This window comes from Mastacembelus armatus, chromosome 1, assembly GCF_900324485.2.
Source record: "Mastacembelus armatus chromosome 1, fMasArm1.2, whole genome shotgun sequence".
In the NCBI taxonomy this organism is placed as follows: Eukaryota; Metazoa; Chordata; class Actinopteri; order Synbranchiformes; family Mastacembelidae; genus Mastacembelus; species Mastacembelus armatus.
In genome coordinates this window covers 11,095,986-11,123,252 of record NC_046633.1, presented here as the reverse complement: position 1 = coordinate 11,123,252, position 27,267 = coordinate 11,095,986, and the positions used below count along the sequence as shown (strand labels likewise).

Sequence of the window (27,267 nt, the reverse complement as noted above, 5' to 3'; positions counted from 1 at the left end):
AAGTCTCAAGTTGAGGGATACTGACCTAGAACAGCTACAAATACAAAACAGAGTCAAAGTCAGTCAGTTACAGTCAGTAATTTGCACTTGAGGACAAAAAGAATTCACAACACAGATAATCTAACACATCTACATAGACCTAACAAGGAAACACAAACTCTGCTTTTCTCTCTGTCACCCTCACACACACACACACACACATAAAAGTTTTCCTTACATCATCGCCCCGGAATGGCAGACAGTAGAGTGTAAATGTTTCACTTGGCTACTGACCTTTGTTTCTGTAAACACTGGAGGTCCAAACACTATTCAGCCTTTTCTCTCTTTCTTGGTTTTATTTTAGTATCATCATCATCAAATGATCATACATTAGTTTAGTAGATACACATGCACTAAAAAAACAACAAAGAAGTAAAGAATGACAATTACAAATTAGAAATAAAGATCAAAACTCTTAAAAGTCAGATAAAACATAATATTTTTGTATTGTAGTATTTTGACAATAGTGTCTTCATCAAATGGAAGAACTATAGTGTACACTGTCAAAGACATCTTATACCCCCCACTATTTAATCTTAATTTTTATTTTCTGTTTTGTTTTTATTTTTTTTGATATATAATACTGATAATTAGACAGATTAGTAAACTTATAAAAGTTGTTAATATTCTGAAAATAAATTATCATTTATAAATAAATAACATTTTGCATAGGAAATCTTTTACTTCAGTCCAGGAGTGTCTCGCATAGTATATAGCTATACTTATAGTCCCAAAAGTACTGGACGCTGGGACGCCATTGGATGACCTCGGTCATGTGACTGCAGTAACCCGGAACTACTCTAAGTTTCTAACCAGTCACAACCATTCATTCGCTACGGCTCATCGCGCAAACTGACAGGTAGCGACGAATGTTGCGTGTTTTCAACAATATTCGCAGTTCATTTATTATATTGGTGAGCAGAAAAGTAATAGCTATGACAGTTTTGTACTCCGGGCAGGTATTTGTACCCTACCGTGTGTGTCATTACTTTCACCGAGTTTATGCCAAGTATCCTCGCCACCGGCAGCAGTGGCACTAAATGCTAGCTAGCTGGAAGTTAGCAACACGGCTTTGGAAAGCAGCTTCACAGCTTTGTTGTGGTAGCTCACTGCTGTACTTGGTGCCAGTTAGAAGACTTGGCCTCATTAGTTTAAGTCAGTTTCATACCGTGTAGTGCTTCTGACCGGGCTCAGGCCAACAGCAGTCAGTTAGCAGTGAGTTAGCCATAGCTGACCTACAATAGGGCGTTGGTTTAGAGCATTAACTTATCGGTAAGACCCAAAACGGTTTATAGCTTTGGTAGTCGATTACTGTATGTTTCTTTCTATGTCTTGACAGTCGTTATCGCTGAGACCGCTGGATTCCCCCTCTTCCCCTCCCAGCATGGCTGCAGACTCGATGGAAATTGACGACTCTCTGTACAGGCGAGTCTCCCTTTGAGGCACATCCAAATGGATACACTTAAACTGCAGATAAGGTCACATGGCAGCATTTGGTGCTCCTCATTTCACTCACGTTTCCTCCCTTTCTCTCTGTGCAGCCGCCAGCGATATGTGCTGGGAGACAGCGCTATGCACCAGATGGCCCAGTCCTCAGTGTTTCTCAGTGGAATGGGAGGACTGGGAATAGAAATAGGTAGGGTAGTGATCACAGTTTTTGCCATGGTGTTTATTAGATTTGCTTTGTAAATTGCCTTTTTGACAGTAAGCAATGTGGTTTCTTTCCCACAGCAAAAAACATTGTCCTGGCTGGTGTGAAGGTATGCACTCTCTAAGTATTATTGATTATCCAGCACCATGAGGTTCATTTTGTAAATTGCATGTCCCAGTGCTTTCGCTACAGGCTCTGTGTACATGTCTTCTCTCTGTGAGTACAGGCAGTCACCCTCCATGACACAAAGCAATGCGATACCTGGGATCTGGGGTCTAACTTCTTTATCCGCAAGGAGGATGTGTTGAGCCAGAAGAAGAGGTAATGCACGCCGCAAAGTTCGGACTTTACACACTTGCTGAAATATCACATTGTCTGTATTTACACATGGACAAACACTTCTGTCTTAACTTCGATGTCTGTCTCTTGCACATTCTCTTCTGTCCTCAGGGTGGAGGCGGTGTGCTCTCGTGTTGCAGAGTTGAACCCTTATGTTCATGTTGACATGTCCTCCTCTGCTCTGGATGATAACACTGATTTTAGTTTTCTCAGAAAGTATCAGGTGAGACAGTTTATTTCTGAATCTGGTCTGGGTCACCACACCATTGCTCATAGAAGATTTTGAATGGGTTGCTCTCAGTAAAATTACTCTGCTGACTAGAACTTTATGTTGTATATAAGTATGAAAATGCACAACACTTAAGATGGCTGCAAAGTTTATAGTTTATTCTTCTATGAACACAGGGAGGATGTGGCCAGTTTGGTTTCATAGCACTATGTTGTGAAGATTCTGTGGTGGGGAAAAAGACTAAAAATGAGAAAAGCTTATCAAACTACTGTTGCCTGATCCACTTTACAGTTGTCAGTCTACAAGCTACATATATTCCCAAATGTCATATTTTTACCAAAGAAGGATTGCAAAACAAATCATCATTGAGAATTTGATGAAAGCTCTTAGAGACATATCAAGTTATGGTCTTGTCCACCAGGCTGTTAGCATTACATGTTCATGTTTTCATTAATAGAACATGTGAAAAAATGTCTTCAGAAATGAAACACACATTTGTTTCTGCTGCAAACCTATGGTGAAGTTTAATTTCTAATGCTTTGTGGTCTGCTTTCTCTTCTGCAGTGTGTGATTCTGACTGAAGCCAGATTGTGTTTACAGAAGAGAGTAAACGCATTCTGCCACTCACAACAACCCCCCATTAGAGTAAGTCTACAGTCACTATAGTGGTTGTACATTATAGTTTTATTTAAATCATGGCTTGTGCATGTAGAGCATACAGATAAATATTAACCAAACCAGTTGCCTGTGTACTGATCTAATTTTGCTGCCTTCTGTCTTTGCCAGTTCATTGGCTGTGATGCATATGGCATCTGTGTACGGGTGTTTTGTGATTTTGGAGAGGAGTTTGAGGTGTCTGATCCCACAGGAGAGGAGCCCAAGGAGATTTTCATCCAAAGTATCACTCAGGTACTCTACTAGGTCCCATAACTTGTGCCAATGGGCTACATATCTGTGCACTGGAAGAGTTAGATGGAGTTGCCAGATATTTGCTTTACTGGAATTTTCAGTTTTGTTGTTCTTTAGAAACATAACAATAACAATATGACTTCACAAGGACTATTTCTCTGCTCCAAACATTTTCTGAATCTTTTTTTTTTACTTTTACCCTACAGGACAATCCAGGGGTAGTAACCTGCATGGACAACCAACCCCATGGCTTACAGACAGGCCAGAGTGTTGTCTTCAGAGAGGTCAATGGCATGGTTGAACTTAATGGCACTGCACGACAAGTGTCAGGTATTATGTCTACATTGCAAATAATGGTTTCAGCATATATTTATAAGGCCTTTCCTGCCAGTGTGTTAAATAATTGTATAACACCAACATACTCCCCAAATCACAAATATAATTAATATTTAAAATATTGTTGTAAATATTTAAACCAAATTTTCTTTTTATAACACACTTTTGTCCGTTTACTTTGTAAGGTAGTGTAATTGTGTAGTAATCTAATCTATGCTATGTTTGTTCTTCTGTGTGTATGTGTGATATCTGTGGTATTAGTCCTTTCCCCTCACAGTTTTGCAATAGGAGATACAGCCCAGCTACAACCATATGCACACGGGGGGTTTTTTGTCCTGGTGAAAACCCCTAAGACATACAGATTTGTAAGTTAACTAGTTCTCATATCAACTACAAATATCACAGTTGAACCAAAAAATCAAGGATACATTTGTGAGTAAAAAATTATGCATGTGTGTGTGCCCTTGCATTTGTGCATTTCAGGAGACAATTGAGAGGCAGTTGTGTGATCCTCAGGTCCTGACTCCAGACTTCAGTAAACCAGAGGTGAGTGTGTAAAGCTGTTCTGGAGACTGAATCACAAAGGAGGATTAATGGGCTGTTTGGTCAGCTAACTCTGAGCTTTGTGATCTTTAGTTGAATGAAGCCTGATACCATAAAGTTAACTTTGCTGTGTGAAACAGACTCCAGTCACAAATGTATTGTCATTTTTGTTGAGTTTAGCCCAGCAGTTTCCTTATGATTTTACTTTATATCTACACTTTCAGGCTCCACTGCAGATTCATGCAGCCATGTTGGCGCTAGACACCTTCCAAGAGCAACACAGTAGACTTCCCAGCATTGGGTAACCAAATCATTTTTCTACTCTTTACTATGTAGATTCACTCTGCTTTTCTGTAGTCCAACAGTACCCAAGAATATAATTTGTCCAGGCTGTGCTATTTAGTGTGGTGGTGTAGAAAATTTTCAGTCATGAGCTTTTTGACTATGATACCATCAGGTGTTTACAGGATGCTGAGGTTTTACTGAAGCTAACTGAGGAAGTGAACACAACTCTAAGGAGCAAAGTGAGTTTTGTTTACCTTTTTTTTTCCCCCCTCTTATGCTTTCTTCTTTGAAACTTGCAGAGATGCATGCTGCACATCCTCTATGAGAAAATAAATGCAGGCACACACATGCCACGTCTCTCTTCCTGTTTACTCTCAGGCTCCTGTGAACACTGAGTTGGTGCGTTGCCTCTCAAGGACAGCAAGGGGAATTCTCCCACCGTTAGCAGCAGCTGTAGGAGGTCTAGCCAGCCAGGAAACGCTTAAAGCCGTCACTGGGAAGTTTGCACCACTACAGCAATGGGTCAGTCACTAAATTGGAATACACCCGTTAAGCAAAATTATCCTTAGTGATAGAATCACTTGGTCAGCTAGTTTTTCATCTTTTTTTTTTTGTTTTTTCTCTGTTGCAAACTGTTAATTTTATCCTTCTCCTCCATGTCTCCTGTGTTTAGTTTTACCTTGATGCTATCGAAGTTGTCAGGCCGCTTCAGTCTCTTTCCGCAGAGGAGTTTGTCCCTAGGGGTGATCGGTATGATGGATTACGAGCCTGCATTGGTGAATCAATGTGTCTTGAACTGCATAAGCTCAGGGTCTTCATGGTACGGTTTTCTCAGCATAATGTATCTTGATGTATCTTTAATTAGGATTATGTTAAAGTTTATGCTGAAATTAATCCATCAATGTTTTCTCTTCCAGGTTGGATGTGGTGCCATAGGTTGTGAGATGCTTAAAAACTTTGCCCTGCTTGGGGTTGGATTGGCCAAGAGCTCAGGAGAGGTGGGCATTCATTCATTCAGTCTTTTCTCTCCTATATCTTACTGCACTTCTTTGCATTTCAGTATGTTTCATCTCTTGGTGATATGAATTTATTGAAATTTATTATGCTGCACTTGTCCATCCTCAGGTGTGCATCACAGACCCAGACCTTATAGAAAAGTCCAACCTCAACAGGCAGTTTCTTTTCAGACCACACCATATACAGGTCATTATTTTATTTTATTCTTTTATCCTTTTCCACTTCTGTACAGAAAATATAAAATTAACTTGAATCAGAATCTTTCCTTTTATTCTGTTTCAGAAACCGAAGAGTACCACAGCAGCAGAAGCCACCTGTGATATAAATCCAGACCTACAGGTGGACGCTCACCTCAATAAGGTGTGTCCTGCTACTGAGAGCATCTACAGTGACACCTTCTACTCCCGCCTTAATCTAGTGGTCACTGCACTGGACAACGTGGAGGCACGGAGATATGTAGACAGGTGAGTGCAAATATATAAGAGGTAGAATCAGTCATTCAGGTTATTTTAAACTAGATTCCCCAAGCAATGGTCCTAGTTTGATTTTCACTGTCTATATGGACTCCTCATTACACATTCTGTAATGGGCATGCTTATGGCATTACGGTATTAGTTTGGAAGGTATTTTATGGCATATTTATTGGGCTTAGGCAAATACTGATACTGTCTTTCTGCATCTATTTATATGTTATATATTTCAGCCGCTGTGTCTCTAATCAGAGGCCTCTCCTGGATTCTGGCACAATGGGAACTAAAGGACACACAGAAATAATTGTACCAAATTTAACAGAGTCCTACAATAGCCATGTGAGTATGTGTGAGAGTTTGCATGTATAAAAGCATACTTTGGTTCTGTTTTTGAGTTTATTCCCTGGATTAGTCCTGTTAAGTCACTCCATAGGCTTAGACTTGCCTCTAAATACAGTGCTACATATACTGTATCTTTGCCATTTTTTTTTTCCAGAGAGACCCCCCAGAGGAGGAAATCCCATTCTGCACTCTGAAGTCTTTCCCTTCTGTCATAGAGCACACCATCCAGTGGGCCAGGGACAAGGTCTGCCTTACTATAGTACAGCAAAAATCCTCAATAAAAAGTGCCTGTTGGTGCAGCGCCCCCTCATTTTTAATTTTTTCCTTATGTCTAGTTTGAGAATGCTTTCACCCACAAGCCCTCAATGTACAACACATTCTGGCAGACCCACTCCTCTGCTGAAGTGGTACTACAGGTAAGGCTTTGTATATCATATGTGTTTTTTTTTTTTTTTCTTTTCTCATTTATTAAACAAAGCCATTCTATTAATAAATGCCATTAAGTTTTGAAAGATATGTTTATTTGCAGAGAATGCAGGCAGGTGAAAGTCTGGAGGGGTCATTTCAGGTCATTAAGCTGCTAAGCAGACGGCCAGGCCAGTGGGAACAATGTATCGCTATTGCCCGCCTGAAATTTGAAAAGTATTTCAAAAGAAAGGTAATCACACTCTGCATGAAAATGCCTATTAATACCAAAGAGATTTCCTGTAAAATGTGCATTATTTAGTGATGTTTTTATGTAGGCCCTACAACTGCTGCACTCTTTCCCTCTGGACACAAGATTAAAAGATGGAAGTAAGTTTTTCTAAAACGCACCCATATGCATATAAAGTTTTCACATGATTTCAGTCATTTAATATGCGTATCTACATTATGAACTATACTGACGTTTCTGCTTTCTTTAGGTTTGTTTTGGCAGTCTCCAAAAAGACCTCCAGCACCTATTGATTTTGACTTGAAAGATTCTTTGTGAGTTCTGTATTTTCCTATATTACAGTTTAAACCTTTCTTGTGTTGAATGTTTAATATCTGAGCTTGCCATATCCTCTTCTGTTCCCATCAGGCACTTCACTTTCATTGTCAGCACTGCAAGACTCTTTGCAGGGATTTATAACATCCCTTACACAGAAACGGTACGTCTCACACGCACGCACACACTCATGCATATGCTCTCTCAGCCGCACACACTTACTCACTGACTGGCTCCACTTTTTTATTTCTGTCAGGATCTGTCTGAAGAGGTGGTGAGGAGGATTCTTTCAGATGTCAAGATTCCTGAGTACAGACCCTCAGAGAAAGTAAGCTACTCTATTGAGCTGGTTCTCTTCATCTGTTTCTGAGCTTAAAAATCCTAAAACTTGGTGACTGTTGTGGATCTGCCCCCTCCAGTGTATAGAGACAGATGAGACGGCAAAGAAGCCTGAACAGCAGAAGATGCCCTTAAGCAGTGAAGAGGAGAGGGAGGCCATCACACAACTGTTACAGGCCATTGCTGCTGACCGTGTCACACCAGGTGCACAAACACAAACAGAGCTTAAACGTGTTGTTTTTTTTTTTTAAAATAAGCAATCAATCAGCCATAATTCAAAGCTGAATTTGTCGTGGTACTTAATTCTAATATTTTGATATGATGGGAAACTACTGTGTGATAAAGAGTGTGATTTCACATCGCTTTATGTAGAGAGCTTACAGATGAGTCCGCTGCAGTTTGAAAAGGATGATGACAGCAATGGCCACATGGACTTCGTGGCATCAGCCTCTGCTCTCAGAGCGAGGGTGTACTCCATCGAGCCAGCTGACAGGCTCAAGACCAAACGCATTGCCGGCAAGATCATCCCCGCTATCGCCACTGCAACAGCTGCTGTGGCTGGACTGGTGAGAATAGTCACTGAATGCACTCCCATACTAATCCTCAGTGACTTATGTGTCATGACATTTAAACTGTCTTTGCAAGAGGTCCAAAATTTAGAAACCGAGAAAAAATAGCTTTTCCTACTTTTAGAAATGCATGTTTGAAATTGTGCATTATAGAGGCAGTTTAACTTGGTGCATTTGTTTTTAAACAACAGATAATGGAATATTGTTGATTTTAGCTTTAAAGGTCCAATGTGTAATATTTAGAGCAACCTTTCAGAAATTCAAGGAAGTATTTATAAATATGTTGTCAGTGTTTGATCACCAGAAAATACCAACCATTGCAATTTCTTATTCTTAGAATCAGCCTTTTAAATCTATACAAGGAACAGGGGTGCTCTGAAGGTTGCTTTCTGAAGTCTCACCGCTGCCGCTAAATCTTCCACATTTTACACATTGCACCTTTTAAGGACAGCATAATAGTCTGCATTACTGCTTCTCAATATGATCACATATCAGTATTTTGTCCAGTTGTGTAGACCTATTAGGATTTCAGTGTATGTATATATTAAAGTGTGGTAGAATTATTTCGATTGTTCAATATAAATCAATAATTTTGTGTTATTTTGATGGAAGGTGGCTCTTGAGTTGATCAAAGTTGCCGGAGGCTACGGGTTTGACTCTTTCAAAAACTGCTTCTTTAACTTGGCCATCCCTGTAGTGGTGCTCACTGAGCCTGCCCCAGTTAAACGGACACTCATCAGGTAGGAGCATATATATACAGTTTGTTAGTCTTATGCTACTTAAACATGAGAAAACATCACAAGTATTTTTTTTTCCTGGCAGGATAGCATTGCTGTTTTGACCTTTACACACTAAAAATTCCAAGTCTGATGCACTGTTTGAAAGTATTGGTTGCAAGATTGCTGCTAATGGATGATTTTATCCACTTTTTATTTTAATGCGAAGTAGTGACAGCTCTATGACATCTTTCCCAGGGACAACATCTATTACTCCATTTGGGACTGTTGGACTGTGTTTGGCCATGAGGACTTCACTCTCTCTGATTTCATGAATACAGTGAGGGTGAGAAACTTTGCTCATATTGTGCTGTGTTAATGCAGACAGATGCAGTTACCACCTTATCGTATTGCCAGTACACTGTCAAATAACAGTTTTTCATGATTTGTTTTATGAAAGGAAAAGTATGGTATTGAACCCACTATGGTCGTCCATGGTGTGAAAATGCTTTATGTGCCTGTGATGCCTGGACACTCGAAGAGACTCAAACTGACGTGAGTTCCTCATCTACAATGAGATGTTCTTTTCCTCCCTTATGTCCTGTACACCTTTTATATTTGGAGCTTTGTTGGACTGAAGGCGTTGGCGTTTGGCAAAGCATCCCAAATCTGTCATATTGTTTTTTTGGAAATTCATTCAAAATTATACATCTGTTGTCTAAACTGAACGAATGCAATTAATCCTCTCTCTGTGCAGGATGCAGAAGCTGATCAAGCCATCAGTGGACCGACGCTATGTCGACCTCACCGTGTCATTTGCTCCAGAGGCCGACGGAGATGAGGACCTCCCTGGTCCTCCTGTCAGGTACTACTTCAGTCGTGATGGCGAAACACCCTGACATCCTCCTGGATGTCATCCTCAAACCTCTTGTGTCCTTACTTACCTTTCATGTAAATTTTCATACCTAGTATGTAGGGTCAAGAGCATTCCCTCACAATGTTATCTGAGAAGGGAGAAGCTCCTGCCCCTGTACAAGCGCGCCCCCCCCCCCCCCCCCCCCCCCCTTCCCCCCTCACCCTCCCCCCCCCCCTTCCCCCCTCACCCTCCCCCAACCAACCCCACACCCCCAAAACTACATGGAGCAAGAAAGTCCTGGTCTTAGTCTTTCTTGCCTCAGATCTAGCCAGTGGAACATAAGGCTGCTTGAGTAGCACTTAACTGTACATATGTTTCCTCTTTTCTGTTTTATACTCTAGTGAAATGCACAGCTCTGCCTGTGTCAATGCCTTAATTGCTTAATAACATTTTTCTGTTTGTTGCAGTGAGTCTGACTAAAAACTGTGTTTACAGAAGCCTGCATACAAATAGCCCCATCAGTCTCGTATCCGTTTCAAATCTAGGCCCTAAAAGGGGTTAATGTTAGGACTGTTGGGTGGTGAATTTAATTTGTCTTCCTCAAAGTCCTCTGATTGGCTTTGAAAACATTGCCTACCCCAGAATTTGTTATTGGTCATCTCCCCATATAGCAACATATCAAGCCAATATTTTTGTTGTATAATTTAATGGTGCAGGTCAGTGTACAATGGCGAAATCACCAAAGATACTGATAATCATTGTCTGCAGATAACTGTTTGTTTGACTGACTCAAAAAAACACATTCACATCACAGGGTAGGGGTCATGCTCAAACATTAAAGAACAACACACACTGTTGTATCTTGCTATGCTTGTTGCCAGCTCTTTGGGATAACTCACTGTCCTGTTGAGGAGCATCAGTTCTTCAGAAAAAACAGCAGTGTTATTGCATTGATGTATATGAAGTGATGCAGCCAATTTGTTGTAGCTGATAATGGCTAAAAAAAAATATGTTCTTCATTAAATTAAGTAATGACAGGAGTTCAGTGGCTATTTCTCACACAGACAACTGGGATCATACTCTTACTGTTTTAAAACACCGTTTTAAAAAAAAAAAATTGCTGTTCATTGATTAATTTGTTGCGTTTGTTTATGGATCTGTGCCCATGATATGTATTTATTTACTTGTTATTCATTTTTGTCACTTTGTGTCAAACTGAGCCTGTGTTGATGAGCTCTGTTGAGTCATGATGCACTGGTTGTTTATTATTGCTGAACAAAACTTATCCTAAAAGTGTTTATTCAGGGGGTATAAAGCGCCTTTCTATTAGTTCCAGTTGAATGTTGTGAAAATGATCTGCATTGGCACATATTGGCAAAAATGTCAATGTAGTTTTGAATGGAATCATTTAAAAAGATTTGTAGTTGAAGTTTGTATTGAGGTTATTGTGATCCACCTGAAGATACAGTCCACTAACAGTTCCTTGTCGATGGAGACTAAAGGCACACAAAATAGGTTCCTTTTTTTTTTTCTCTGCCCATAACCAGAGCTGGTAAATTTCACTTTGCACCGAAAATGTCTGAAATAATGGCAACACTTCTAGTGCAGCGAATGTTTTAAGTGCAAAACAAAACCGTGTTAATGAGTGACAATGAAAACAATGTATGTTCTTGTGACAGACAACTCAAACAATGGTCCAATAAAATGTGAGACTTCAGGATGTCCTCAAAACTAAATGCTGTGCTGAGTTTTTGTTTTAATGCATCACAGCAAAGGTGTGAAAATTCTGCAAATTGTTTCCAAGGTAAAAACGGTCTCCCTTTTCTTAAAAGAGAATATGTTGCATCTTTTTCCTGTAGAAGTGGATTTTGGACTTTTGGTTGAATGAAACTGATCGTGGCTTCTGGCAGCTGTGATGCATGTTTTCTTCTCTTAATGGAAAAATAGTAATTTAAACAATTGTCTGTGGCAAAATAGTGACTAAAAAACATTTTAATAATTTATTATTGTAACAGATTTTGCAATGAATCTCATGACAAGTATTGTAATATCCATTTCATTTTTTTTTAAAAATATTTAGTTTTGGACACTATGCTGGAAAATGTAATATAAATGTGATAGTTCATAGTGCAATCACAGACTGCAGGTTTAGCTTACATTTCATATTCATGCTGATGTAGTGATTAAAAATGTTCATTTTAGTACAAATGGTAGCATTTACACATATCAAAGAGTTTTAAGCAGCAACTTCATAGTACTTGACTGTTGAATCATTAACATTAAAACATTCAAATTATAGATCTATGTCCTGCAGGTTCCCCCAGCTGGGTCCCACCTTGACTTTGGCCTTAAGCTTTACATACAGTTTTACTGCTGACTCCATCTCCCGCTTGACTATTTGTGCAACCTAACAGAGAGAGGTTTGGGAGAAAGACAGTTCATTTGTTACCCAGTTCCCCGATCAACCAAATATAAAAGTGGTCATTTCATGTTGCTTTGTTGTTGGTTTCAGGTGAAACTTAATATACATTTCATAACTAGTTTTCTTTGTCAGTCCAGACGTAAGAAGTACAAGTGGGAATCCAGGAAATAATGACCATACCTGTATGAGGTCTTCCTCAGCAGTTTCATAGATGAGCTCATCATGCAGCTGCAGAACAAAGTAGCCTCCTCTGAGATGAGAAGTCCCAGCCCTGCATTGATTGTTGGCTGTGTAATGAATAACAACACAACAATATCAGACTTGATTGATTCACAGGCTTTAAAAAGTACGGTCTGCATGAAGTGTTTGTGGAATGAAAGTTAAATCTGTGTGTGTGTGTCACCTGAGCGTGTGTGCTGATGAGACAGTGGAGCTGCAGGGTATGTTTGTCGCAGTCGCTTCTGGATGTTCACGGTGGCAAGTTTAACAATATCTGCTGCTGAACCCTGTACAGTCGTGTTCACTGCCTGACGTTCGGCCTGGATGAGGGGGACGATAGCACAGGCATGACATAAGTGAAAAATCACACACATTTTTACATCACACACCTTGCATGTGAATTCTTACATGAGCTTTGATGTGTGTGTTGGTGTTGGTGATTCCAGGTAGGTATCTCCTACGGCCCATCAGAGTCTGAACGTAACCATTTTTTATACAGTTTTTCACTGTCTCTTTCAGAAAAGCATTGATCCCTGAAACACAGGAAAACAGAACATGGACGTTTAAATTACAGTGTAATTCAACTGACGCGTGTGCTAGTTTGATTGGTCTTCCCAGTATGTCTGTTTATAGATTTATCGAGGCATTTTTTATATAAGAAAAAAGTAGGAATATGGATCAAATGCATTTTGAAAAATTTTTCTTTCAACAAAGAAAAAGTAACTAACCCAGCAGTATATACCTTTATATCTTGCCTTAAAACTCTCTATATAGCAGGCTGCATCATTCTCCTCCACTCCCATTTGCTCCCCCAAAGATTTGGCTCCCATCCCATAGATAATGCCATAGCAAATCTGCAAAAACATACACACCAATGAACCTGCTAGTGAGAATGCATGTGTATCCATGTTATGTCTTTCCTACCTAGTAGTACCTGTTTTGCCTGTTGTCTGAGGTTGTCGTTCACAGCGTCTGGGTCAACGCCTTTCCACTCAGCAGCAATGCAGCGAAACACATCTGCTCCTCCATTCAGCACCTGGTGAACACACAGGCAGTTCATCATTTGTCGACCTGTTCTCTGATGTTTCGCTGTATCTATACGCCTGTCGAAGCTGTTACCTGTAGAAGCCGTCGATCTCTGGATAGGTGAGCCAGTACTCTCAACTCCAGCTGGGAATAATCAGCTGCTAATATCATTCCGCCTACAGTACAGCGCAAAATGACAAGGCTGACATTACAGTCAAAGGTAAAGTTTCATACAGAAAAGGTGCCCCTACACTCAAAACAACGAAATCATCATAGTAACCTGAAAAAGGTATAAAGGCATGTCTCATGCTGACAGAGAAGGCTGGGCCTTGTGCAGTTCCAGCTGCAACTGAAGGCATCACAGAACGTCTCTTTCTGCAACAGGAAGTATAAAGGCATTTTCATGGCAAACCACATAATTTTATCAGTCATGACTGTACACTCAACAGTGTGTAGAGAAAACCCACAGAATTAGGTGTACTAATGTACAGAATGTGACGTGTTTTTTATATATATATATATATATATATATATATATATATATATACATATATATATATATATATGTACATATATATATATATATATATATATATATGTACATATATATCTAGTATAGATGTATATATATATAGGTACATATAGAGGTACAGAGTAGATATATATAGATGGAACAGATAATTAAGGGAAAATCTATATAGTAATATGTACATATATCTGGAACAGTAGATATAGATATATATATATATACATATATATAGTATATATGTATATATATGTACATATTTATATATACATATATGTACATATATATGTACATATATATATATATACATATATGTACATATATATGTACATATATATATATATATATATATGTGTGTGTATATATATATATATATATATGTGTGTACATATATATATATATGTGTGTGTACATATATATATATATGTGTGTGTACATATATATATATATGTGTGTGTACATATATATATATATATGTACACATATATATATATATATATATGTACACACATATATATATATATATGTGTACATATATATATATATATGTGTGTACATATATATATATATATGTGTGTACATATATATATATATATATATGTGTGTACATATATATATATATATGTGTGTGTACATATATATATATGTATATATATATATATATGTGTGTGTATATATATATATATATATATATGTACATACATACACACATTTTTTTTTCAACCATTTGCCGACCCAGCTTCTTTGCTGATTTTATACATCTATAATTTCTCTTCCATATCAATACAATACAATATATGGTATTAGCATTTTAGAGCACAAATGTATCACAAAGGCTTATTAGTTGACTCAGACGTGCACAAATGAACTTTCTCATATTCCCCAGGTGTCCCGTGACCCCACTTTGAGAACCACTGGCTCAGCGATCATACCTACCCTGGTTTGGTGGTCATTTGGCAGCCGTTTTGTGAAGGTGGGCTCTCACCCACCAACACAGGCATGTAAATCTCAAAGTCTTTGGGGACGTTCTGTATGTTGGGTTCGGTGAAGCTCACTCTACCTAACAACAGAATGATCTGGGTGACTGCATGATTTATATTTACAAATACAATAGTCTTGCATTACAACCAAATGAATTTACCAATGACCCTAAATGAAACACATTACTTATGGTAAAGAAAAGGTGCATGTAGTGTTTTTGTGTATCCACATGTGAGCATGTTTTACCTGTGGCTGTGTGTGTCTGAGCGATGGGGTATATTCTGTCCATGGCCAGTGTATGGTGGTATTTCTTCTCCCTTTGTAAGGGGAACACCACTTTAGTCAAGGCGTTTGTGATCCGCCGCCACTCCAGAATCACACCTGGCAGCGGGTGTAGGGGGCAAAGCTTCTCCAGAACATCCTGTCAACAACATTTAACTTGATTTTAAACTCTGTGGACATTTCATGTGGCAACACCAACAATCTTGTGGAACAGGAAACAGTTTAACCTTGGTGGTGCTGAACTGCTTTCCAAGTCGTACTCTACCGCCACCTCTCCTGGTGTAGCCCAGAGTCTTCTTATTTTTTGATCCACCCACATCACCATTTGGAGGCAAGTGGAGCTCCAAGAATAACACCTACAGCATGCATGTCAGCATATAAGATTGGTGATATTAACTACCACTGTGCTTTGCTCTGTCATCTTTTGCATTTATACTTCACTGAGAAATAATGAAAACATGGTTGGGATAGAGAAGAACATGCACCAAACCTGTGCTATGTCATCGATGCTGGTAAGGGAGAAGCTGTGTCCAGCCAGGTTGTAAGCCTGAGATTCCAGCGCTGCGAGTTTAGCTTGCATTACATGCTTTTGTCTCTCGCACTCTTCAACACTGAAGCCTACTCCATTTAATTCCAACAGTGCCAAACACACCTGGGAAGGCATCTCAATGCTCCTGAATAAATCTGACACATGGGTACAAAACATTAAAACAGCAAAACTAATGTTTACTGCAGTTCTTCCCACTGCAAAAAAAAAAAAAAAAAAAGCTGTATGGTTGAGTGGCTGTTCACTGTTTATACCCAGCATGCCGTCTTTCTCCAGCAGGCCAGTGAGATGGTTCATGACAGCGTGCACGAGCACGCTCTTGGTGGCTGCCCTGACACGTGGACAATGTGCGTGCATATTTCCAAGTCCATCCAAAAGAGGTAATTCTTCAGGGCAGTACACAGTCACCATGTTGGGCAGAGTCCTCTCGTCACTGCCAGGATCCACCAGCCAGCACGCCACCTACGATAATTTGTACTTAGTATGTGTGCATGTTTTGTATGGATATTTGCTTCTCTGTGTTTTGGAGTTTTGTGTATATGGTTTGTCTGTTTTCCCACCTTGGGGTCTTCACAGTTGCCTTCCAAGCTGATGCCACAGCTCAGGACTAGCGTTTTGTACACCTGGATGATGTCATATGTGACAACCACATCTCCTCTACGATTTGCCGATGGCTTACTCAGACAGGTCTTCACCTGTCCCAGCCTCTCACTCACTGGCAAGTCCTCCTCAAGTGGAGGGGCGGCCAGGCTGGAGCTCAAACCTGAGGGGTGACACACAGGTTGAGCTAAGGAAACATGTTTTAGGAGTGAGCCTGTGCATGTATGCGTGTGTCGATACCTTTGCTCTGCTCTTTCTGGAGAGAGATGTAGTATGCATCTCTTGATCCCCAGCAGACTGACAGTCCAATTAACACCAGTCCACCACTGTCTCTTACTGGAAAACCATCTGTTGAGCTGTCAAGCTTCTGATGAGCTGCTGACACTGCACAGTAAACACATGCATGGATCAGGAGACTGTATTCAGCACAGGCTATCTGAGGTACAGCAGTTGCAGCTGGTGATGCAAAACAGAGATGCCAAGGTTATACCACATTTTATTACACATTATTTGTGGTTACCTCTCATGTGTTTCCCTCCTATTTCCTCCTGAGGCTGCTGTCCCTGCTCCCTCAATTCACAGGCCAAAGCCAGAGAGTACCGCTCCTTTGTTTTCCACTCTTTAATGAAAGTGTCGAAGAGACGCCTATCACTTGCCACATCTATAATGGAGAAGCCCCCGGACTTGCTGGAACACAGTGATGCATCCTGGGATAGCTGAAGAGTGAAGCCATCAGCCACAGGTGATTCTGTATCAAAGGGAGGCTTTGGTCTCGGGGAGGACGGAGCAGCACAGTCCTGGGGAGGGCTGAGGTTGTGGTCAGTGTGTAACACCGGTTTGGTTTTTGAACTCAAACATAAGACAGACTTCAGATCATGTTCAGGCAAAATGTTTGGTTCCTGTCCCAACTGGTGCTTGTTGTGGTGATCAAATGTAAACGTTAGCTGTGCTTTGTGAGGAACAGCTTCTGATGAATGACTACTTAGTCCGGGGTGAGATTTAGGACATTTTGGGGCTGCTGGTTGCTGTGGTGGGACAGCTGAGGGAGTCGACTGGTTAAGAGGCTGAGCAGTCAGAGGTTTTTGAAGAGGTAAGAGGGTCTGTTTTACTCTCGGTGTGACAGGTGGTGTTTCCTGGGTGGCAGGAAGAAGGTCAGTAGCAGGGCCTGGTCTCTCTGTGACATTCTCAGTGTCGTGGTTTGAGCATTGTACCAGTTGAGAATCATTCTCAGCAGCAGCAGATTGCACATTCAGCTTTCCCCTTTGTCTGCCCATTTGCATTGAGGGATGAGGTAGATCTGGAGCTTCCACTGCATTTGCAGGGTTTTTGACTGTCTGAGTGACCTTGTGGCCACTTGCAGTGTTTTGTGAGGGCTGGTCAGACATACTAGGCCAGCGGTCAAAGATCTCTTGTAAACCAGGGCTGCAATGAAAAGTATTTTCAGAGTCCTTATCTGACAATAAAACATTCAGTTTCTCTTCTTTCTTATTCTCTTGTTTGTTTTCCTTCTCTACCCGCTTTAAACTTTCACCCTCTTTAATTGTCCCTCTCTGTCCTCCATCTGGTTTACTCTGTGAATTTGGCAGATGTTGCTCAGACAGAACACAGTCTGCATTGGGTTGCTGAGCTTGATCATCACATGGTTCTTGCTCTTTTTTACTTCTCTCTGTGTGTCTGAGCAAGCTCTGCCTCTCCAGAAAATGTTCACCCACCAAAAGCGAGTCACCCCACTCTGACAAATTGAAGGACGATTCACCCCATTGGATTGCCTCCTGCTTTTCAGCCTCCTGGTTGGCGAGAAGATTGCCTAGCCGTCGCTCCTGGGTTGATGAAAGAGGCAACTTGTCTTGGACGTCCTGGCCATTAGATTCCTCTTCACCTGACTGGTCAAGTATCTGGTGTGGACTCAGATCTGCCAAAAGAGAGCTGTCAAACAGACTGTCAAACAGGAAACTACTGCTCCTGTTTGCACTCTCCGAGGTAACCTGATTGGCATCGGGGGGTCCGTTATCATCACTGTGACCTTCATTTTTATCTTTACCCATGCTACCATCACCAGCGGGACCTAGAGAAATCTGTGAAAACAACAGCATTTTCTTATTACAAAAGTAGAACATCTGATTGCACTGAATTTCATGTTTAAAATCGTTGTATAAATGATGCTGATCAGTCACCTGGTGGCTGGTGTTAAGGAAGAACTCCATTTGGCTATCTGTGAAAGAAATATTAAATCTAGGACATGCATTGTCAAGAGCTTCAGACCCACTTCTTCCCTCATCTGTGTCAATCTCCATCTCTGTGGCTGTTTCTACCTTTTCCTCCTCTTTTATCGTTTCAGTTTCTACCAACCGATTCCTATCTCTACCATTCCCATCTCTGTGTTGGTATGTCTGTTGACCAATGATTCTTTCTGTTTGAGTGTCCAATTCAAAGCTGTCACCGAAACTCTCTTCTCCTTTTTGAGCTACTCCTTTAGCTTCCTCGTCTCTCTCTTCTCCTGCAAACAGCTCAGGAGAGGAGAACTTATCTCCCTCTCTGCCCTCGACTCTTCTTCTCTTGGCTTCAGGAAAAAATAAAGGAACTGAGGCAGGAGAAGCAGGTAGAGGAGAATTTAAGTCTGCGTTACTAGGAGCAGAAACTGTATGAGGAATTTGCAGCACAGGTTCAGGAACTTGAACACTGGCTGGGATCTTGGCTAGAGGTGCTGAGTTGTTGACCGAGGCCAGGCAGGAGGCCTCTGTATTATCTTGTAGGCTTTTGTCATTTTGTATGGAGTGAAGGACTTTGCTCAGGGCTCTCGAGTGCTTCAGTCTATCTGGCTGCAGAGGAGAGGAAGCAAGGCCTGTGGTACCATCTCCTGTTGATGCCTTTGTGGAAACACTTGTTTGTTGTTCTACCCGGGATACTGGGGCTCTAAAGCGAGGACATGGCACTGGTGAAGGTAAAGGCTGAGCATGTGACAGCAGTTGAGGAAGACTGGAGACAATGTCAGACAATTCCTGTGTTAGGCTTTTTTTAGCAATTGGCCGTTTTTCTTGCTGACCCCATGGTCGGACTGAGTCTGCATCTTCATTTTTCTCACTGTCTTTCTCATTTGGCTTTTTGCACTCTTCCCTTTCTTCTTCTGACCTTGTATGCTCTTGTCTTATTCCATCTGTGTCATTTGTCATATATAATTTTGTATTTTCCAGTTCTATCTTAGTTACTTTGCCTGTGTCCACTGGTGCTTCACTGCTTGTTTGTCTAGTTTCTGCCTCTGTCCTGCCTTCCTTTTTGTGCTCCTCCAGTTCTCTGCTTGCTTCCATCTCTAATGGTTTGGACTTCCCTTGCTCTCTCCTGACTTCTTCTTTTGGCATAGGGATTTTCTGTTGTGTCATTCTTTTCTCTCGTTTAACTTCTTCTTCAGTGACCTCTCTATGCCTGCCAGTATCACTGCTCTCACTTTTCTTGAGCCTGTCTCCAACTTTACTGTTGCTGGCCTTTGCTTCTTTTGAGCTGACACATGAGCCAGATGAGCTGTCAGAGTCGCTCCTGTGGTGGCTGTCAGGGCTGTTGACTGTAGGCGCTCCAGGCGGAAGTGCTGTTGGGTCCCACTGAACCCCTAGCTGCGCCAGGTCTTCCTGAAGGAGCAACCTTGCCTCCGACACAATCTCAGTGGCTGCTTCCTGCTCTGTCAGTGCTCGTCCGCCGGTCACCCAGACGCAGCGGATGCCCCGTCTCTCAGCTGCCTCCATCTCACTCTCATCCACTGCACGTTTAGAGCTAGGGAAGACACACAGTCAAATATATGCTTCAAATCTGGGGTCATGTTTCAGGGAGATTATGATATAATTGTACATACTATATCAAAGCTTGGTTTTTCATTGTCTGGATCCAACCTTTTGACTTTTTCAAAATAATGGTGCATGTTTATAGTAGCAGTGTAGATGGTATTTATATAGATATTTGAGATTTTTATATACTTGCCATACTTTATGTAGTAATGTCTCACAAACATACACATGCCTACCTCTTAAATGGGACTGCATTCCTCAAGGCTTTCTCCACATCAGCTACATTAGCCCTGGCTAGTTCCGCGACAGTACAGAGCCCTTGTGCGTAAAGTGCTCTTGCTCGTGTTGCATTCAAGAGGGAAACCCGGACCAGATCGACCAGCTCCCTTTGGACACCAAAGCTTAACCTGGTCTGGTACTGGGACAACAGCAGCTCCATGTTGTGCCAGCCCAGGCGCTTGCAAAACACTGTTACCATACCTGAGGAATGGCAGAAAGTGGAAGTGGCAGAAAGTGGCTTTTTGCATCAAATTCCTATAATTGATCATGCTACACCCCCCCCAAAAAGGTATATTCTACAAAGTAACATGCCCTTTGTTGTACCTGCATACGTAGAAGCAGATTGCTGAAGAGACTGTAACTGCCCACGATTGCAGTTGTATTTGGATGCAACCGTTCCCAAAGGCACCTCATTAACCAGATCCTGTAGTACAAGGGTGGTGAAAAACCTGTGAAGTGATAGCAAAAAGAAGCTAACAAAAAGGCTTCTAAGGTAAGAAAGTCCTAAATGTTTAAAATATTTCTAAAACTTTGTTGTTTGAGTCTATGGAGATAAAATTTTGAGTAGTGTGTCTTAGCATCTTAGTCCATACTATAACATATAGTACATACAGAATGTGTAGTAGTAAAAGTATGTGCTTTACCGTTTATGAACTGCCATCTGCCTATGCTGCTTTTCTGTCTTGGCAACAATTTTGCCCCTGACAGACCGTGCGAGAAAACCTTCCTGAACACCCACTAGCTCTGCTACTCTCTTCATTGATGACGAGAGCTGTTCCCACAGACAGAAGAACTGATACCAATCTATGGTAGTCCACTCTGCATACAACGGGGTAATCTGAGGAAGATTTGAACATATAATTTTATATAATTACAGTTGTGAGGACTGATTTGTATTATATGTGTCTGAGGAGTGGACACTTTTGGTCAAAAGTACGTTAAGCAAGTTAAAATGCAAGATATGTGTACCAGATAGAGAATGTGCAAGTCATTTTCCAGCACGAAGCCCTTCATGGCCCTCTGGAGATCTGCAAATATCCCCAGAGCCTCTGGCGGAGACAGGGAAGAGGACAGGGTGGCAGCCCCAAGTTGCGTCGGACAATATCGCTCCTCTGGATATACCAAGACATACAGTAATTTTAATCTCAAGGGTGAGAAACGCTGCTTTTTAATGCTTTTTTTTTTTTATATATATGAAAGTGGTGTATGGGGTATAACTAAATAATAAAGAATAATGAGCATGTTATTTTCTTTTCCTATAAGAAATGTCAATTACTGAAGGTCTCCTTCATCATGTAGTAGTGATATGAAAAATGGAGGGGGAAAAAAATAGATATGGAATATAAGACAGCTCTGTGGCAGTACCTTGTCCATCCTTCTGGATACTAATAAATTCATTCTCCATCAGCCATTCGACACAGGTCTCAATAGCTCCTTTATCGTGCTCTTCATTTGATTTGTTTTTGCCGTCAGATTTCATGCTGGCAGCCAGCAAAGAGCACGAAGCATATAACCTCACATCCTGTGGAGTGCTTGCTACACCACCGACAATGATCTGCAAGTTAGGTTGATTTAAATAAGGGACACAGAACAATTATAGAGTTCATTGGCAGGGACTTGTTTGGTCAGTCTAATCTTACTGTACATCAATGGCTTTCAGTGAATGAAGCAACTACTGTCTAACTAGATTTTATCATAATCTATTCACAGCTAGTCATTCTAAAGGTGCCAAGTTAATTTAAATATCAATCATACCTCTAGAATGGCTCGGAGCATGCTAGTGGTGACACCTTCCCCTTCCCTTCTCACAAGGCAGCTGCTGATTGGTTTAAGAGCACCCTTAAGAAGAGTAATGCCTTTCTGACGCTCTGCCTCTTTACATACCAGCACACTTTCACCTGAAAGAGGACAAACTAAGCAAGATGAGACCAAAGGAGAGCTTTTTTGATTGACATGGGCTAAATAAGTCTTAAATTGCTGAACATGTTTTTTTTTAATTTCCCAGCAGGTCTGACAACACTGAACAAATGATAATCAATTTCATTCTGTTGTTTTCTTTGCTTGCCAAACCTGTAGTGTCTACTCCTTTTCTCCCTGCTCGCCCAACCATCTGTTTGTATGTGAGAGGGTCCAACAAGTGTCCATTGAATGTAGGAGTTCGAATGATGACCCTGCGAGCTGGGAGATTAACCCCTGAGGAAAGGGTAGAGGTGGCAGCCAGGACTCTGACCATGCCATGACGAAAAGCTCCCTCCAGCACGTCACGTTCATCAAATGTGAGACCTACAGAAAAGGTATGAATCATAGACAATCATTAGCTTGGTTATCTCACCATTCAGCCCACAGTTTGCTGTGGTTAAGCAGTTGCGCATTTGTTTTCACCTGCGTGGTGGAAGGCCACCCCCCATGGCACAGTCCTCTGGAGAATGGGGTCTAGGCCAGCCGGAGTTCGCTTCAGTTGGGCTATAACATCCACTAGTCCCTCCTGATCCAGACACACTGGTTGGATGGCCATGCTGCCTTCACAGTCTGAAAAACAGACAACACAACTTAGGAGATAATTCTTTATACATATCATGCAAATAATACATATATATTTTACTACAAACAAATGTATTATTACACACTGCCACACAAAAACAAGAATGTCTTACTTCAGCTCACTCTGAATTAAAATATGCACTGATGTAATATAATTTTACTTAAATTTCACAGACCAGTATGTGTGAGGTTATAGAATTCTCTGGCGATGCTGTCTACCAATTTCTCACACCAATTCTTCGAGGGGCAGAAAAGCAGCACAGAGTGACCCTCTCTTACTGTCTCATAACACAGGCTCACTATGTGGTCATCATCCCCCTTTAAGCAGAAAAGCACATCATTATATTACCGGTCATAAGAAACCGTGGCTCAGTCATGATAACACACACACACACACACCAAACAATCTTTGGACTTTTCTTAATCTCGGGTACCTTAATGTGGAGTGCAGGAGTGAACTGCCGGACCACAGAGAGGCTTTTGTCATAGATGTTGCAGCCCACTTTGAGATGTTCCTGCAGGGGTACAGGTCTGTAATCTGTCTGGTAAAGCTCTGCACCCAACCAGGTAGCCAGCAGGGAAAGATTAGGCAAGGTGGCGCTCATACCTACGATTTGTACACCCTCAGAAAGAGACCTGTAGAAAGACTTATCAACACATGTGGCACATGGACAGGGTTTTTAAACACTGGATATAAATATGACAGATGAACGGACCCTGTGGTGTTCTGCTTCTGTGCTATGTAGCGGATTTTGGTTAAGAGCAGCTCCAGCAGGTATCCTCTTCCAGAGTCTCCAACCATATGTAACTCATCCACCACCACCATACCTAGTAGCACAGAAATAACACATGCTTTCAAATTATTGCTCTGTATTAATTAAAGATATTATTTTCAAGAGATTAACTGATAAGATTTTTTTTCAAATAAATAGTATTTTTAGTTTAAAAGTGAGAAAATAATGAAAAATACAAACCACAATATCCAAGAATTTAATTTACAGTGTTATAATAATAATGACTGGTGAAAAGCAGCTGTGGATTAATTTTCTGTCAATAAACCAATTACAAGCTCCAGCTCCACACACAGTTATCATGAATGAATTACCTAGCAGACTCATACTGTCTTCTTCAATGAGTCTGTTTACCAGAGAGTTGGCTTTTTCTATGGTACAAACGGCCACATCCAGTGCTGTGAATCCTCCAGCAGCTGAAGTGCTGCCCATATATCCCTCCACGCGAACTCCTGCCTCTTCAAACACAGTCTACAGGTGCAGAGATGAAAGTCTGTTAGATGACAAAAGGCACACGCAGATGGGCAACACAAACAACATGCTACATGCATGTAGCTCCGTCTGCCTCTTCCTCACCTGAAGGTAGTGCATCTTCTCTTTTGCCACAGAGACAAATGGCAAAATGAAGAGGGCCTTTCGTTTGGTCTCCAACACACGCTTCAACATCAGCAACTCTGACACCAGAGTTTTTCCAGCACTAGTGGGGGCTGATAATGGAGGATTAAAGAGTTAAAAAATTAGCTAACGATGACTGTCTCTTTGAATCACTTTCTTATGACATTCATTTTCTTACCAGAGTACACAAGGTTACCTCCCCGCAGCACCTGTCCAACAGTGAGGCACTGAGCCTGCCACTCAAACATGTGAGTCACCCCATGTTTCTGGTAGCGCTCTAGGACAGGTTTTGGCAAACCCCAGCTGGATAATAGCAGCTTCTCAGCTTGATCCGCAGGAGCACACAAAGCAGCGCCTACAGTATAGCACACATACCATACTCCTGTTACACAGCGTTTGTTCAAACTGGAGCCAGTCTGGCAATTTAAGACATAAACACACTTACTGTGTTGTCCATTTATTTCAGATAGATAAAGTTTCCATTTTGCCCCTCAGTCTACATTCAGTAACCCATAACAGAAAACATGTTTTTTAGAAATGATTGCAAATCTATTAAAAAATTAAAACCTCTCATTTACAGAAGTATTCAGGACCTTATTTTGTAGGAACCCCTTTGGCAGCAATTACAGCTTCAAGTCTCCTTGAGTAAGTCTCTACAGCCCTTGCACACCTGGATTTACCTCATTGGCAGATCCTTTCAAATGAAATGTGAAGTGTCTGGTCTGCCATCTTCATGAACTGGCATCGCCACAGATGTTCTATGGGTTTCTATAGGGTCTTAGGGTGAGCCACTCAGGAACAGCCAGAGACTTGTCCCAAATTCAGTGTAGTGTTGTTTTGGCTTACCCTTTTTGCATACCCAAATCTCCAAAACACTTAAAAAAAATCTATAACAGCTCAGGAAGAAAAAAGAAAATTGGAAAAAAAAGACTTTTGGAAATTTGGGTATAGGGATCGCTGGTTTTTTTTTTTTTTACTTTGAATGTGGACTTTTGCTATATGCACCTCAGACCCACCTTTCCTTCACATTTGATCTGTAGTCATACAGTCATCCCCTAACTCTGACCAATATCCCAGTCCTTGCTGCTTGCTATGAAGCACCACCACTACATGATCCTTTAGCTAAAAAGTTTAGCAAAAGCATGTTTTCATTTTTAATGGGAAAAAATGGCACTTCTACCAATTCAAATAAAATCTACAACAGAATGAGGTGGGCAAAGATTAAAGGGCTGTTAAATCAGTAACACTGAAATTATAACAAAGGAATAAAATGTCAGCCAAGAAGAAGGCTCTATGGCTGCATTTAAAAGTCCTCACCTGGCTGAGGTAAAGTGTCACTGAGAGTACTGAGATCTAATCCACTGGGGACAGTCAGCACAGAGGCAGACCGATTCTGTAACGAATGCTGCAGTTTGGCCCTCTTCATGGCGGCTGCCAGATGTGTGGGGCTGAACAAAATGTAGTCCCTGGATACGTCAAGAGGTGGATCAGCACTCTTTCTTAACCCACTTTCCTCTTTGCTGACAGGAGGACTCTTTCTTTTGGACGTACACCTCTGCCTAATAAAAGACAAAAAGTAAGGGTAATATTTCATAACTGAAGGGTAGAAAAGAAAAGGCAAACTGGACAATAACAGTAAAGTTCATACTTATCGGAGGTGCATTCACGCTGGCTGGTTTTTATTTCTTGATTTGGAACCACATTGTCAGCTTTCTCCGAGTCCTCACCAAATAGCAGCTTCAGAACAACGTCTTTGTGGTCCCCCGTCAGTACTCGTCTCTTACAATCACCAGTACGCCCGTATATTCTCTCATGGGGGGCTCTGTGTGGTCCCTGACCTGTGTGTTGAAGGGATTTGTTACTCTCCCTCTTATTGTCTGCAACTGGACCAAAATACCGTGCAAGGGAAAGGGCAGCTGACGATGCTGTCTCTTCCTGCGCATCTCTGTTTACTGGGCAAGCATTGTTGGCTGCAGGCTTTACAGTGTCGGCAGCATCCAGCACCTGCAGCACCTCTTCATCAAGAGCTAATGTGGATTCTCCCAGCACTGCTCCTCCAACCTAAGACACATATTAATGCACATCATTGAGACCTACGTTGTGTCGATGTGAGAGGGATTCAAAGGAGAATTGGAGAAAAACACTCAAGCTGCCACACTTACCATAAGGCTGTCTCTGCTGATGTTTTCTGACCTGTCTGTTTTGTCTGTCAGACAACGGGTTTTCTGCAGCAACTGTTTGTCTCCTTCTGCTGACTCCTCGAGAGCTTGGAGGCTGTGCTCACAAAATATATGTTGCCAGGTAAGACTGATGTTCATAAACAGGAATGTCATGAAAGAAAATGTCTAAGAAATAGCTGGAATCAGTAAGTTATTATTCTAAACCAGCCAACATTACAGCTAAAGTGCAACTGTCACTTGAACTTACCTTTTTGTCTTCTTGATCTGGTGCTGCCCCAAGTAGCTTTTCTTCTTCACAGAAGGACCTGAAATGCTCATAATGAACACGCTGTAACGTTGTATTGTGTAGATGGATGTTCACTGACATGACCTCCGTTTATAAACAGTGTGAATGTCAAGGTAAGCTAAGTTAAAACAACACAAACAAAGTTATTTAGGCTGCGAAGTATAAACATGTCTTTTCTGCTGAGCTGCTCTGAAATCAAAAAGTCCGCCGCAGCGCTGCCCCGGTGTTTCATTAAAAACAGCTCGACGGAACAAATGCTTGAATACAGAGGTTCCCACGAAAATATCCACTTATTACTGACGTTACTGCTGCAGTATTTGATAGATGTGTATCGATAAGTACTTTCTGAACTGTCTAAAGTGAACTGATAAATGCAGTATTTGATAAAGGAGTATGAATAAGTACTTTCTGAACTGTCTAAAGTGAACTGATAAATGCAGTATTTTATACAGGAGTATGGATAAGTACTTTCTGAACTGTCTAAAATGAATTGATAAAGCAGTTTCTCTAGCACTTATTGATAACTTGTGTTAAAAGTAAAGTGAATGGATGTGGGCGGGGCCTGTCTCGGGCCGAGGGCGTGCGCGCG

The 27,267-nt window shown here is 41.2% G+C and overlaps 2 protein-coding genes across 3 annotated transcripts; one reads left to right on the top strand and one right to left on the bottom strand.

The window, feature by feature from the left end:
- Positions 1 to 843: 843 nt before the first annotated feature.
- Positions 844 to 11,346, top strand: uba6 (ubiquitin like modifier activating enzyme 6). Of its 2 annotated transcripts, none has more exons than XM_026303998.1 (32): positions 844 to 898; positions 1,379 to 1,464; positions 1,581 to 1,675; positions 1,771 to 1,799; positions 1,917 to 2,011; positions 2,141 to 2,252; positions 2,823 to 2,903; positions 3,045 to 3,167; positions 3,374 to 3,497; positions 3,765 to 3,868; positions 3,987 to 4,049; positions 4,271 to 4,347; positions 4,504 to 4,570; positions 4,710 to 4,853; positions 5,005 to 5,151; positions 5,249 to 5,329; positions 5,457 to 5,534; positions 5,631 to 5,812; positions 6,052 to 6,157; positions 6,315 to 6,404; positions 6,496 to 6,576; positions 6,690 to 6,818; positions 6,904 to 6,955; positions 7,066 to 7,129; positions 7,224 to 7,293; positions 7,387 to 7,458; positions 7,550 to 7,673; positions 7,842 to 8,035; positions 8,651 to 8,778; positions 9,013 to 9,100; positions 9,215 to 9,309; positions 9,512 to 9,653. In XM_026303998.1, exons 2-32 carry the CDS (start codon positions 1,424 to 1,426, stop codon positions 9,651 to 9,653), a joined length of 3,078 nt encoding a protein of 1,025 aa, XP_026159783.1. In that variant the 5' UTR covers positions 844 to 898; positions 1,379 to 1,423. The 2 variants fall into 2 exon arrangements, with proteins under 2 accessions (XP_026159783.1, XP_026159782.1); XM_026303997.1 differs by having other exon boundaries at positions 864 to 953; positions 9,512 to 11,346.
- A 366-nt stretch (positions 11,347 to 11,712) lies between these two features.
- On the bottom strand, positions 11,713 to 26,982 carry polq (polymerase (DNA directed), theta). The gene is made up of 35 exons (XM_026302934.1): positions 26,640 to 26,982; positions 26,375 to 26,486; positions 25,861 to 26,273; positions 25,530 to 25,771; positions 24,391 to 24,567; positions 24,174 to 24,304; positions 23,912 to 24,068; positions 23,523 to 23,634; positions 23,241 to 23,442; positions 22,983 to 23,124; positions 22,648 to 22,794; positions 22,336 to 22,548; positions 22,021 to 22,163; positions 21,631 to 21,820; positions 21,235 to 21,377; positions 20,910 to 21,103; positions 20,590 to 20,714; positions 20,223 to 20,466; positions 18,388 to 19,975; positions 16,734 to 18,288; positions 16,454 to 16,597; positions 16,174 to 16,376; positions 15,868 to 16,075; positions 15,557 to 15,750; positions 15,294 to 15,422; positions 15,031 to 15,205; positions 14,740 to 14,863; positions 13,558 to 13,652; positions 13,371 to 13,453; positions 13,186 to 13,287; positions 12,994 to 13,105; positions 12,660 to 12,784; positions 12,436 to 12,571; positions 12,213 to 12,319; positions 11,713 to 12,017 (listed from the first exon to the last, which is right to left on the bottom strand). Exons 1-35 carry the CDS (start codon positions 26,708 to 26,710, stop codon positions 11,904 to 11,906), a joined length of 8,352 nt encoding a protein of 2,783 aa, XP_026158719.1. The 5' UTR covers positions 26,711 to 26,982; the 3' UTR covers positions 11,713 to 11,903.
- Between the last annotated feature and the right edge of the window lie 285 nt (positions 26,983 to 27,267).